This window comes from Urocitellus parryii, chromosome 5, assembly GCF_045843805.1.
Source record: "Urocitellus parryii isolate mUroPar1 chromosome 5, mUroPar1.hap1, whole genome shotgun sequence".
Classification (NCBI taxonomy): domain Eukaryota; kingdom Metazoa; phylum Chordata; class Mammalia; order Rodentia; family Sciuridae; genus Urocitellus; species Urocitellus parryii.
The window spans coordinates 77,563,892-77,578,304 of NC_135535.1; the positions used below are offsets into that span (position 1 = coordinate 77,563,892).

At 38.5% G+C, this 14,413-nt stretch overlaps 1 protein-coding gene across 2 annotated transcripts in view; it reads left to right on the forward strand.

Annotated features, from left to right (window-relative positions):
* The window catches only part of Pkp2 (plakophilin 2), a 71,763-nt gene extending 58,249 nt beyond the window's left edge, over positions 1–13,514 (forward strand). For both annotated transcript variants that reach the window (XM_026412333.2, XM_026412334.2), the window contains exons 9-13: positions 243–416; positions 4,722–4,875; positions 9,222–9,411; positions 11,859–11,946; positions 12,096–13,514. In XM_026412333.2, coding sequence (XP_026268118.2) covers positions 243–416; positions 4,722–4,875; positions 9,222–9,411; positions 11,859–11,946; positions 12,096–12,164 — 675 coding nt within the window. In that variant the 3' untranslated portion in view covers positions 12,165–13,514. The remainder of the gene's footprint in view (positions 1–242; positions 417–4,721; positions 4,876–9,221; positions 9,412–11,858; positions 11,947–12,095) is intronic.
* The last annotated feature ends 899 nt before the right edge of the window (positions 13,515–14,413 follow it).

Here is a 14,413-nt window from a genome sequence, read left to right on the forward strand (position 1 = left end):
CCCTCACTGTGAAATATGAGATTGGGGAGTGTGGGGTGGTGTAGGAAGAAGAGTTACTGTGAGCTAAGAGTTAAGTAATTAGAAATCATACATATTTGCTTTTTAAATTTCTATTTTAGGGTCTTCTTATTATGCAAATTGTTAGTATTTTTACACAGTATTTCTGGTCTGTTGGCTTGTGTGTAGAATGCAGACATCTCTTGAAGTGCATTAATTCTGGATTCCCTTGTGTGTGTGGTTAGCAATACCAGGATGTGCCAATGCCAGAGGAAAAGAGCAACCCCAAGGGTGTGGAGTGGCTGTGGCATTCCATTGTGATAAGGATGTATTTGTCCTTGATTGCCAAGAGCATCCGAAATTACACACAGGAAGCATCCTTAGGAGCTCTCCAGAATCTCACGGCAGGGAGTGGCCCGGTGAGTACATGTCCATTCTCCTATGACATTGTTGACATACCTACATTAGGTTCAGAGATGAAAAATGAGGTAAGAGCAAAGTTTGCTCACTTCAGTCAAGACAGTTCTCAGAGAACTGCCAGAGAGTGTTTCAGCCCTCCAGGACCTTCAGCCCCGCTCGGCTTCTGTAACAGGAGGTCAGACTGTAAGTGCAAGACTTAATAAATATATTTGTGTTGCTCAGTGCTTTTTCAGTTATAGGTCGCAGAATCCTGCCTTAAACAGACTTCAGGGGGGAAAAAATGGAATTTGTTGGCTCTTGGAAGTGAAAAAGTTCAGGAGAGGTCTTCTTCTGTCTTGACTAGACTTTGGTACTCCAGTGACGATTATGGCTTTTTCCATCTCTGGGTTCTATTTCCCTCTATTGGTTTTGTTCTCAAAGGCCCTACCCATTTGGTAACAAAGATAACTAGGAATTATTTCAGGCTTACATTTTACCAGCCTGGCGTCCTATAAGAAGAAACTATTTTTCCACTTGCTCTATTAAGAACTGAGAGAGGGCAAGGGATATAGCTCAGTTGGTACAGTGTTTGCCTCACATCCACAGGGCTCTGGGTTCAATCACCAGCACCACAAAAAAAAAAAAAAAAAAAAAAAAAAAAAAAACTGACCTGATTTGAGTCTCTTTATCCAGGACCTGTAGGCATGAGGTTATGAGGTTGGTTGGCCAGGTCTGGGTAATGTGCCAGGGTCTTGAATTTGGGCAGAACTGGATCACGGCCACTTGTACAATATGAACGAAAATGGTAAAGAAGTGGTTCTCTAATGGAAAACCAGAATGTTATCACCAAATGAAGGAGGAATAAATGCTGGGGAGTCAAAAACAACATATGTCTACTGCAGCAAGGAATTAGAAAGGACATCTGTAGGGCTGGGGATGTAGCTCAGTGGTAGATCACTGGCTAGTGTGTACAAGGCCCTGGGTTCAATCACCAGTACTGCAAAAAAAGGAAAGGAAATTAAAAGGACAACTGTGCTTTCTATTCTGCAAATTCAACTACAAAATAAAGAGTTGATTTTCTTTCCACATGCACTTACTTTATACTAGCAAAGTAAAAAATGCATAAAATGGTAAAAATTTATTCCCCTTTCCATGTATTTTTATGCCAGGTTACATATTTATGGATTCTATAAAAAATATTTGAACTGAGCTTATATTCTTTGCCTTAAGCTTATATTCTTTGCACTGATCATCGAATGATTAAACTTCTCCAGAATAGCTCATTGTATGGCTAATCTTCAATTACCTATCCCCGTAGAAAAAAAACATTCTTATAAGGAACAAAAATGTTATTCAGTCTTTACTTCAAAACCCATATTCGCTTTTAATATTAGTGGAGTTACACAGAAGCCTGCTCTCTGTTTTGAATAAAATTGTGAAACAATAAACCAGTATTTGTCTTATCAGCATTGTAGTTAAGAATGCAACCAAACTTTGATCTCTTTGACTTTCAGGAAAGCATACTTATGCACAGAGAGAAACTGAGGCTCCCTGCTTTCAAGGTGTATGTGGTCTACTAGGAGGAGACACAGCTTAGAAGAGTTGTAACCTGGAGGACTAGGAGTAGTGGTGAGGAAGGTGCCAGGCAATGGGCTGTGTGGGCCATACCGAGAGACCTGCACAAACTTCTGAAGGCAGTGGAGGGTCATGGAAAGGTTAAGCCTGAGGTGGACTATAATCAGATTAAGCTATAGAAGGATCACTCTAATATAAGGCTTTGAAATCCCCACTGGTGTTTAAGAAAACAGCAGGTTGACCAGCAACATTTGAGTTCCCAATGGAGACTGGAGACCATACATTTGCAGAAGTACCAGTGTGAAAATGCACTGTTTGCTCTAGCAATGTTTGGTAATATAAAATCAGAAATGACAAAAAGCTAAAGGAACCCCAAATTGCAGTTTTGGCAAAAGGGTGAAATGGAAGCTAGAATGAGAAGCATGTTGAGGTTATTGGAAAGGTAACATTTGATGTGATGGTCCATGTACCCAGTGTAAATAAGAAAGATAAGACAGGGGAGGATTGATGATTTAAGGTGTGAGAAATGAAAGTTGGGATAAAAGGACTGGAGGGTTTTGAGGGGCATGCTGGAGATCAAACCCTGGGGCTCACATGTGCTAGGCAGGCGCTCTACTACTGAGTGATGCCCTTGGCTCAGGTTCTTGATGAGGCTGAAGAGAAACATGTTAGAAGTGAGGGAGGGAGAGCGAGGATGGGAAGGTGTGTTCAGAGCATAGCATTGCCAGGTTTATGTTTCCAGAGGCAGTGTATCTCTGGGTGAGCACAGGATCTGTGTGACCACCAGAGCAAGAAGCTGATAAATACAGAAGATGAAAGTCAGTGACTTTGGGGAAGTCTGGGAACTGTGCATGGATAAGAGGTGGAAAGGGCTGTGCACCAGGCTCCAGAGCCTCCAGAGAGAATTCCTCACAGTGTCCGAGTTGGATGGAATAACTGAGAAGAGCAGGGCTTCTGCCTATGAGGGGAGAAACAGCCATCTAGACAGGCCATTAGGAAGAGAGAGGAATGCCCAGCCTGTCTCCCAACCTGATACAGAGAAGTTGTACAGACTGAATAGCTTCCTCCCTGGATGGCTATGGTGGGGGGAGGTGGATTCCTCCCAGAGAACATCAAATAGTCTAAGAGAAAGTTCTGCAAGTTAGTGAAAGACAAATTGTGATTCATCCAACAGTAGAACAAACATTTTGAAACAGTGGTAATTAAACATGCTTGAGTTGTATACACTCTGAGAATCTAAAGAAAGTTATGCACTATTTCCCTGAGAATGTCAAATATAAACACAAGAATAGTTTTAGGGATATCCCATCCTCTCCCTGTAGCTTATCCTGGACTCTATATTAAGAACCCCCTGTATAAGATGGAGTGGAGAAATATAAGAAAAAGAGGAATACAGCTGAGGGCAGGGGGCACACAGTGTTTAGATGAGACAAACAGCATGCTGAAAAATGTTATGCGAATTTTTGGTGTGGAAGCCCTAAAGTAACTTCAAATAGATTTGAAGTCTAATATGAAGTCACAAACACAAACCAAGGCCTGAATTAGAGGTTTGTTGATGATAGGAAGAGCCTATTCAATATTTAGAACCTCTTAAGGGTGATTGCCAACCCAATTCCAAATCCGAGTTGCCTCCAGTGGACCTGGATCTCAACCAGCAACTTGTACATGTTGATTCAAAGCCAAGAATTACAGATTAACCTAATAAACAATACATTCCTTTCTTTAAAAGCCAAACATCCCTTTCAGAATAAACTAGATTTTATTTGGAAATGAATAAGCTTGTTGAGATATGTAAACTGCCCAGAAGAAACAGAAAAGATAAATAAGCCATTCACCAGTAAATAAGTTGAAGTGATAGTCAAAGACGTCTCCCTTTAAAATGTATTCTCTGCTCAGTTGACTATCTAGAAGAACACAGATTCCATGTCACCACAAAAGTGAGTGGCTGATGAACAGCTATGTGGATGAATTCTACCAAATCCACAAGGGCAATACAAGAAAAAGAAAGGACAGACCCATTGCATTTATAAATATAAATGGAGAAAAATATAATCGCTAACCAAGTCCAACATTCATTTAAAAATATCAAATGAACTGTTTTTATCTGGTAATTAGATTGAAAACCTAATAAGAATTTTTAAAAAGTATCTTCGGACTGGTTTTATCACCATTCTAGTTTTTTGTTTTATTTGGTTTTGTTTTGATGCCAAAGTGTATATCCCCAATCCTTTTTAATATTTTGTTTTGAGACAGGATATCACTGAGTTGTTTAGGGCCTCAATAAGTTGCTGAGGCTGGCTTTGAATTTGCAGTCCTTTTGCTTCAGTCTCCCAAGCCACTGGGATTACAGGTGTGCGCCACCATGCCCAGCTGTCACACACACACACACACACACACACACTCACTCTCTCTCTCCCCCTCCCCCCCTCTTTCTCTCCCTCCCTCCCCCTCCCTCTCTCTCTCTCTCACTGTCTCTCTGCCTCTCTCTCTTTCTCTCTTAAGTGGAGTTAGTTTATTTACTTTCCAATATATGTATATTTGTGTTTACTTATTTATTTGCTTATTTTTACTTTCTGCATGCAGAAGAGCAAACCCAGGGTCTCATATTTGCTGGGCAAATAACCACTGAGCTATGCTCTTATCCCCACAGTTCTAGTTTTTAAAACATCTTCTAGTAATCTACCAAAAAAAACTTTAATATTACTATGAAATCAAATGCAATAGCATTTATAGGACATCTCACAAAACAGATGCCAACATCAGTAGCCCAGACGGTTGTCCAGAAGGAAAATGGCCTCCAGCACACCCGAAAGATGCTGCACATTGGTGATCCAAGTGTGAAAAAGACTGCAGTCTCCCTCCTGAGGAATCTGTCTCGGAATCTTTCTCTGCAGAATGAAATTGGTGAGTTGGTAAAGTGCCTCATGTCATAGGTACATGTTGAAAATACAAGTGCAGTAAGACATTGTTGCTATCACATTCTTTTTGCAGTGATGAACTAGAAATGTGAGTAAAGGGCAGAAGGTGGTAAGTAGGTCTGGCTTTTGTGCCATATAACATCAAGGGCAGACTTTCTTACTGGTCTCAAAATAGATTGCTCTTAATACACAGACTTTTAGTTTGCTTTAATTACTTACAGAGGAGAAATTTTAAACCATACTAATATTTCACTAGATAAACAAGATGTTTGACATTTTTCATCCTTCAGCCATGCCTCTCAGTGAAGTCTTTTTAAATTACGTAGATATTGTTCAGGATATTCCCCATTTGACCTGCTTACGCGCCACTGTTCTAGAACATCAAGAAAACATACACGGTGGTTGTTTACTTTAGAAGGTTGGCAGTGTGTTGGACTGGAAAAGGAAAGAATAGACAGGTAATCACAAGAAAAAGACAAAAGGAACCTGAATGTGGCAGATTTGGCATAGATGTCTTTAGAATAGATACAATGAAACCTAGTTGCCTTTTGTTGTTGTTGTTTGAAAGACTGCATTTCTGATGATGATGATTACAATGGTAAGTTATCATAACATAATTTTTCATTCATTTGCTTATACCAGGAAATATTGGATAACTGCTTATTAAATCCGGGAAAAATATGTAAAATGAGATAAAAAGAAGACAATGCTAAAATTATGCATGCTTTCTAATGCTCCATAAGTTGATCATTTCTAACAACCTAAATTCAGTTTTTCACAAAAGTCCACTAAAATTATAAGCAAATTTTTATTTGTTTCTCTTAATGGTTAAGTTTTGGAATCTGCACACACGAATAACCCAGGGATATTGAAGTTTGCTGTGTGGTTTAGTCACATCATTTTTAAAGACAGCCAGCAGCACACTTGACAGGAGGTTTTGTACAATACTTTCAAGCCCATTATAAATATAAGGAGAGCCTGGAAATTTCCACTGAATCTAAAAGAAGCCTTGCCATGGGCATTCTCAAAATTATGAAAGTGCTCTTCCTATTGTCTTTTGTGGGCTTTTGTGCTAGCTTCTATAGAGGTATATTATCCTTTAGCTTTTTTTTTTCCTTTGCCCATATAAAACATTGACTCCATCTCTAGAACATTGCCAAGGAAAATAACTGTTGTGCACATTATGCACGTACCTTTGGGACAGAAATGCTGTGAGTTTTAGGTCCTCTAACTGTTGGAAAGGTGTTGTAACACTGCTAAGCCTCACTCTAAGAACAAGAGAGAATAGATCTCAGCAAGATAAATACTGTTTTAAAATTCCATATTGGTTTTATGTAACATATTATTTTGATTCTGAGTTTTAATATCCAAGAATGAGTGAAAATCTGTTAGAATACATCCTTTGAGTTTCTCATGAGAGATTTCTATGCCAGGGAACTTTCCATGTGCCAACCTGGAATGAAGTTATCACATTTTACTTGCGTTTACAGGAAAAAAACGTGAAACATTTTTTTCTCAAAAACTTGAAGATAGGCAACATGTCAGAGAGAAGAGATGGATTGCATGCCACAAAGTTACTACTTTGCCAAACCATGTCACCTTAGCTAGTCACTTAACTGCTGCACACCAAGGGAGATGAGTAATTACTGCCTCATGGTGTTTTCCAAGGATCAAATTAAGTAATGTGTGTGTAAGCCCTGGTAAGTGGTAGACATCTCAACAATTCCAGTTCACATTAGTCATCACGTGGGTGTTTCCAGATATCCAAATATTAAAGATCTACCAGGCCCACAGTCCACTCTGGAATATAGATATATAGATATCTACTGTGTGTGTGTAGAGAGAGAGAGAGAAAGAAAAATGTAGGTATGGATATAGATATACACCCTCCCGTACTTTTTTTTTTTTAGAGAGAGAGAATTTTTTTAATATTTATTTTTTAGTTCTCGGTGGACACAACATCTTTGTTTGTATGTGGTGCTGAGGATCGAACCCAGGCCACACACATGCCAGGCGAGCGCCCTACCGCTTGAGCCACATCCCCAGCCCTTCCCATACTTTTTTGTGGTATGAATTTTCTAAGAAAAATAAACATGATAGAAAATGTTAGATTCTAATTCCTTTATTTGCCACTTCTCCTTAGCCATGACCCTGAATTCTGACCTTAACTTTGATCTACAGAGGTGGACACTCATGGCACAGTAAGGAAGAGAAGGTGGGCAAAGTTCTCAAGTAGACAGCCTGGGTCTCTGCTGCCATTGCTATAGCCTCAAAGAGATTGATCCGGTGTTTGTTGTGCAGTGGTCTTGGGCTTATCTCCATATTATTCAACTAAATTCAGTGAAAGGAAAGTTCATGTTCTCAAGGTCTTTGATACTGTGGTTTAACTTATTGAAAGGAGGAAAGCTGGGGCTGGGGATAGGGCTCAAGCGGTAATGCGCTCGCTTGGCATGCGTAGGGCGCTGGGTTCGATCCTCAGCACCATATAAAAAATAAATAAAATAAAGATGTTGTGTCCACTGAAAACTGAAAAAAAAAGATGAAATAATAATATAACAAGCATCTATTTAGAGCTTACTGTGGGCAGGGCACAGTTAATACACAGTAGTTCACTAATTCCCTAAAAAAAGAAAAGGAAAAAAAACTGTGAAATAGATACTGTTATGATACCTAATGTACAAATTAGGGAAATTCAACACTAAGAAGATAAGTAGCTTGTTAAGGCTCAGAGTCATTAAGTACCAGAGCAGGACTCAAACTAAAGAAGTCTGGCTCCAGAGGCTGAGCTCTGGGATCTTAACACTATGCCATGATGATTAGACACGGTAGTGTTCAGGCCTTTAAGCAGAAAGCATGTCTTACCTGCCAATCAGGTCTGGTCATGATCTAATGACAACATATCATTCATTTTATTGAGTACTCATTTTACTGAGTATCTCTCTGTTTCAGGAATAATGAGTGATGCTAGAAACACAGAAAAAAAGGTAGTTGTAGTTAAGAAACCTATAGTCCCGCTTGAAATTCAGACAGGCACATAACTAATTATAATCCAGTAATAGAAAAGCATGGTTCAAGGTGCCACATGAACACAAGAACAATAAGATATTTGTTACACATCCATAATCAACACAACACTGTATTAAGGAGCTGTGGGGAATAGCATGAGCTACAAAAACATGCTCTCAGTCTTGAAAAGGAGTTCCTGAGTAGTTAGAGAAAAAAGAAGAAAACATATGTGTAAAGAATTATTACAAAATTTAAGTACAAATTTATTTATATTGCCCAAAATATTTAGACCTTGGGACAAATCATAGTGAAATCTTCAAATATTAATACCTCTCTTGCTACTATTAAAAAAAAAAAAGCTGAACTTAACTTAATTCTAACAAAGAAGTTACACACATGGTGGAAAAGAATATTTAAAATTGTTCATTTCTCTTTAAGATAGTGGCTTATCTATGTATTGAAAAACCTCTGAGCCAGACGTGTTGATGCATGCCTATAATCCCAGTGGATTGGGAGGTTAAGGCAGGAGGATCCCAAGTTCAAAGCCAGTCTCAGAAAAAGTGTGGTGCTAAGCAACTCAGTGAGACCCTGCCTCTATATAAAATACAAAATAGGGCTGGGGATGTGGCTCAGTGTTTTGAGTTCAATCCCTAGTACCATCCCCACAAAAAAAAAAAAAAAAAAAGAAAAAGAAAAGAAAAACCTCTGGGAACTACAGATAATTTTTGAAAAAAAATTTAGGTTCTCATTGATACTATTGTAAAAACAGTTTTTATTAACATTTTAGTGTAGTTCTCATATGTTTTCTTTTATAGAATCATGTATACCCATAAGTCCTGATATTTCACATAGAATATTAATACAAACATTTTCCTGTTATACATGCTTAACAGATGTGTTTTGGAATGTATAGGGTTCTTTACATGTATATTTTAGCTAATCATATTCCTGTTATTTGGCTATTTAGGCTTTTATAATTTTTCACTCATATATAATACAATCAGAAAGATCACTGCAGAAAACTTTTTCTATTTTTAAAGTGAGTCTCTCAGGTGTATTCCCAGAAGTGGAATTACTGAATTGAAGAATATGAAAATTTTTAGATTCTTGTCACTTTTGACAAATTACTTTGTGAAAAAATTTTCAATAAGCTGAGCATGGAACATCTTCAAATGTTTAAATTTGATTATTAGAAAAGTTACTTCTTATTTGTTGAGGAACTGTGTTTCCTTTTTTTTTTTTTTAATGTCTTTTACTCAAAATGTATTAGGATCTTGGGATTAAGAAAAATCTTCCTAATCAAGTGTCTTTTCTGTCATCTTGTAGCCAAAGAAACCTTACCCGATTTGGTGTCTATAATTCCCGACACAGTCCCAAGTAATGACCTTCTCATTGAAACTACAGCCTCCGCCTGTTACACCCTCAACAACATAATCCAAAACAGTTACCAGAATGCACGAGACCTTCTGAACACGGGGGGCCTGCAGAAAATCATGACCATCAGCGCAGGCGACGCGTAAGTCCTTCAGTATCTGCCCATCAGTCTCCCCTTTCCCTACCACCTCCCCAGTGTAAGTCTTCTAGTTGTGAATGTGCCTTTGATGAGTGCCACGGGCAGGATGGCTACAAACACAATCACAAAACTGGCCCAGACTGTCCAGTGATGAGGCAAGTGAAGAACTGAATCAGCCAACCCACATGGTTGTCTATTCTCCTATAACCATCAAGAGAGGGCCAAACTCTATACCTTCTCTTGGCAGTGTATTCCAGCATTGCATCGACCTCATGAATTTGTTTCCCAGCACCACCACTGTGATCTAAGAGAAGCAGAGGCAAAGTTGGATCCTGTGGCGGCTTAGACTGAGCAGTGAGAGCAGTGGATGGCAGCTGCCAAGAAATTTTTGCTTTCTCAGTTTTCCCCGTCACATCCCTTCCACATCTGATTCCCTTTTTTCGAATAGAAGTCCCAGTCCTGTAAATCATCTCCCATTCCTAATTCTGGGTATAACTGAATTATTACTATTCGTTAATTTAGAGTGATGGATGGGAAGGAATATAAAAACTATTGTCTCTTTCTCTGCATACAATTCTCTCAGAATTGTTTGACTTGTTATCTTCCTACAAATACAAGATTTTTTTTTTCTTTTTTAATGCTAGAGATTAAACCCAGGGCCTGGTACATGTTAGGTAAATACCCTACCACTGAGCTACATCCCCAGCCTTATATGTTATCTTTGTAAATAACCAGGGGAAAAAAATGTCATTATTGCCTAATTTTAATTAGTAAACAGACTTTACCTGTAGTGGACCAATGTGTGTTCAGCCATATGGAGGTGAGAATGGGGGTCTGGGGTATCCAGGAATGAGCAGTCATCCCCTCCAGTGCCCCCCTGCCCAAGGCTCTGCAGCCTGCCTCTGGCAAAGCTCACGAGGAAAGAGTACCACAGAGCCAGGTGATCAAAAACAAGCCTGGAGCCCTGGCTTGAATATCATTTCCCAAAAAAACAGAGAGCATTCACCTCTTCCCAGAGCCTGACAGGTAGCAATTACCTTTGTGGAAAAAAAAATGAATTATTACTGCAAAACAGAAACAACTCTTCCAAGTTGACACTTAAACTCTAAGCAAACCTCCCTCAGGTAGTAAATACATACTAAGGTAGTATGATTTTAATTAATTGAGTATTCAGATATAATAGTTGTTGCCCTTAGGAATACAACATCACTTTTGGACACTTCTAATAGCTTAGCAAGTTAGGGGGATGTACTACTGTCACTTGTGTGTTGCCCCGAAGGTCTGCTTATGAGTGGGTCCTCACATGACCTCTCAAAAAAAAAAAAAAATTAACAGGCATTCTGTTTTTCCTGCTGTTCTTTCCCAATTGAGTGTTAACTATCTGACCTATCATTAATGAGCTAGCCTGGGAACTCATTATCATCTACAACATTACACCTTTGGATAAACGAGTTTCCAAGTGCCAAACAACCAACTTATAAACAAACTTTATAAATATAACCACCCTGCAATTTAAGAACTTTTTATGGTTTGGGGTATGAGAAACTCAAAGCTTTCATGGACTTATTTATATTCAGTTATCACGTACTAAAAATCAGGGCTGGCAGGAAGGAGCAAGGATTTCAGCTGATGATTGACCTCAGCGTGCTCCTCTCCCCACAGCCTGGCTTTCTGGATTCTTGCTTGCATGTTTACAACTCCTGTGATGTGGAAGAGGGACAGAAAAAAACACAACCTTTGTTTCTTTGTTTAAAAAAAGAAAATTCAACAATGTACTAATGAGGTGTTGGGAGAGAAAGAGATCCAAGAAGGCACTGATCTTTGGTCAGATATAGGAAATTGAGGTTACATTTAAAAGGGAACATCAAAAACAAATATCAGTGTCAACTTCAGTGGTGACTTGGATTTAAAACAGTCACGAGTTCTCCATTTATTCTAAGACATAAAGTGATTCTGAAACCATTTTAACAAGTGCTGCCACAAGAATTTCTTTTATTAATTAACAGCCACTGAGTCTATGAGGTATGTATGTATATCCAGTCGTACATTCCTACATTGATGTTTAATAAATACATATCATAAATATACAAATGTAAATTGTATTCTATTAGTAAATTCAAGGATTTGTAACATGTCTAAGGATGTATTCCTTATAAGTATTAGGAATTTTCTCTATAAAATACTTATTATTAGCACAGCCCTAGTGGTTTAAAAAGATTAAAATAACAACTAAAGGTAAGGGCTGGGAGGCGCTCAGTGACAGAGCACTAGACTAGAGTGTGTGGGGCCCTGGGTTCCATCCCAGCACCACAAATAGAGAGCAAGAGTGGTGTACCATCTCCCATTCTCAGCCACCTCCTCTGGCTGCCAAAGCAGTGATTGAAAACACAGAATATGGGAAGGCAGCATCCAAACCCCTCACACATCTTGCCCTGTCCTTTTCTTTCCAGCTATGCCCCCAGCAAAGCCAGCAAGGCTGCCTCTGTGCTGCTGTATTCTCTGTGGGCACACACGGAGCTCCATAACGCCTACAAGAAGGTAAGAACGCTGACAGAAGCTGACAGCCAGCATGTCGCAGTTACAGAGCCAGGTGACCGTGACCTGCCTGGCACTAAACCACTAGAAAACTGCATTTTCTTATGTGAGAATTGTGTTGCCTTTCATGTTTCTGTCTATTTTTTCCAAAGGCTCAGTTTAAGAAGACAGATTTCGTCAACAGCCGGACTGCCAAAGCCTACCACTCCCTTAAAGACTGAGGAGGATGAAAACTTAACCTCAGATATTTCAGCCTCACCATACTCAACTGCAAAAAGCCCCAAAGGAAAACACCTATTTTTCTACAACCCAGCCCAAGAAACCTCAAAAAGCATGCCATGTTTCTATCCTTTTCTATTTCCATGGTCCCCAGAATGCAGAAAACAAATAATCAGGACATAATTTTGGTAGGCTTCCAGGAGATTTTTGCAAGTGCTCCACCAGGAGATAATGGCAACCAGTTCTGCGTTACCCTCTACAAAAGCCATCTTTGTTATCCAGGCCTATGGTGTGTGGCCTTCTAGAACCAAAATGTGAATTCATGTGGCAGTTAACAGAATACATAAGGAAAGAAGCTGTTGTATTACTAGAATTTTAAAAGTCTGATTTACACTTGTATTCCTTTTCTGGTTTCCAGTTTTTATCACTCATCTTCACATTGCTTCACCATTGAGCCACAAGTGTATTATTCTGCAGTATTGAAACAGATCAGAAATGCAAGAAATATTTGCAGAGTTATCCAGAAGAAAGTGTAATGGCAAAATTGTTTACTTTGAGCTTATTTTTATCCTCTTGGGTTTTTTTCCCCCCACCCTGATTTTAAATGAATTTAAGAAGTTTAGATTACAAAGCACATATGACTGACTATAAAAGAAAGAAATTGAGAGGAAGTGAATATACCAAATTTAAGATTTTTTTTCCATAAAGATAGGTAACTAAGGTTATAAAATCCAGTGTTCTCCCTAAGTGCTAAGTAAATGAGATTTTTGCTAAAGGAAATACTTTGCCTACAACACCACTATTAAATGCAAATTTCTTCTAACTAGTGGCATTCGGTACCATCTATTTCCTGTGCTTTTTCAGCCACTGCATTGGGCTGGTGGAAGAATGGACTCCACTCCTGAGTTCTAAGAGGAACCACAGGGATCCCTTAGACTGCTGGGCCAGCTTTGGGCACTGAAACAGCTCTAATGAGTAACTATCAAGCAGCCCAACTTTGTCCAACATTTAAAAACTAGCACAAAACCACTAAGTCTTCTGTGATCTTCCTCAAGCCATTATCTTAAGCCAAGAAAACTCTAGAGGAAAAAAGTGAAGAGGTTGAGGAGAACTGAGAAGGTGTCAAGGCCATCCAGAAGTGACTTGAGAAGCACTGACTAATCAGTGCTTAGAAGGCTAATCATGTCTAGTAAAGTGCATCTGCACAAAATGTTGTTTTAAATGGGCTGTGATTAAAACGTTCAGAGAATTAGTCTTCAAGGCTATAATTCTGTTATATTTTGTTGCTTTGGAAAAGTCTAACAGTTTTTGTCATAAAAAAGTAAGAGAAGACTCCTTCAGATCATTTTGGCCAGGAAAAAAAAATGTAATAGAAAATAAATTCTTATTTCCAATTAAAATGTGTATGTAAGTCTTTATATTTGTAACTTAAACATTTTTAGGTATTTATGTGTATATGATTTGTTTACCTTTCTATATGACAGGAGAGTTGAGGATTTGACCTTGTAAACTTCAATTACTTTTGAATATCTTCTTATTATTACTATTTCTTTCCTAATTAGAGTCCTAAATTCTTTATCAAGGAACAACCTGTAAGGGCTGGGGTTGTAGCCCAGTGGTAAAAGCACTTGCCTTGTATGCATGAGGCCCTGGATTCAATCCTTAGCACCACATAAAAATAAATAAATAAAGATATTTTTAAAAGAAAAAATGAAAAAAAAAAAGAAACATCCTGTAAGAATACAGGACTAGCTAGTAACTAAAGTATATAAAAATGGAAACATACAAACGTGCTGGCTGTTGTTAGATTTAATATGTTGAGGGGGTCTGTGTCCATGAAAAGACAGGCTATATTTGATCCTCATATCCTGCTTTGTCCCTCTGTTTGCAAACATTTCCCTCCTTTACTATTTGTGAACACCTTTGAGGGAAATCCTTATATGAGTGAATATCAGTTTGGACCATAGGTCTATATACAAAGCTCTTTTTTTCTTTTTCTATATGTCCCTGATTATGCCCATGCCATCAAAGGAACTAACAGGCTTTCTCATTTATTTTACTAAGAATTCCAAAGGGCTGATTCTATGTCGATAATTCTTAATGGTCTTTTGGAATATGGGTAGTTGCCACCTTAGATTCCATTACTGGAAACATCTGTTTCTACCTGATGGAAATAACCAAAAGGTTATCTGACAAGATAAAGAGGGGATTAACATGTCCAGTGAGAAAATAAGCAGGAGGAGAAAAACCA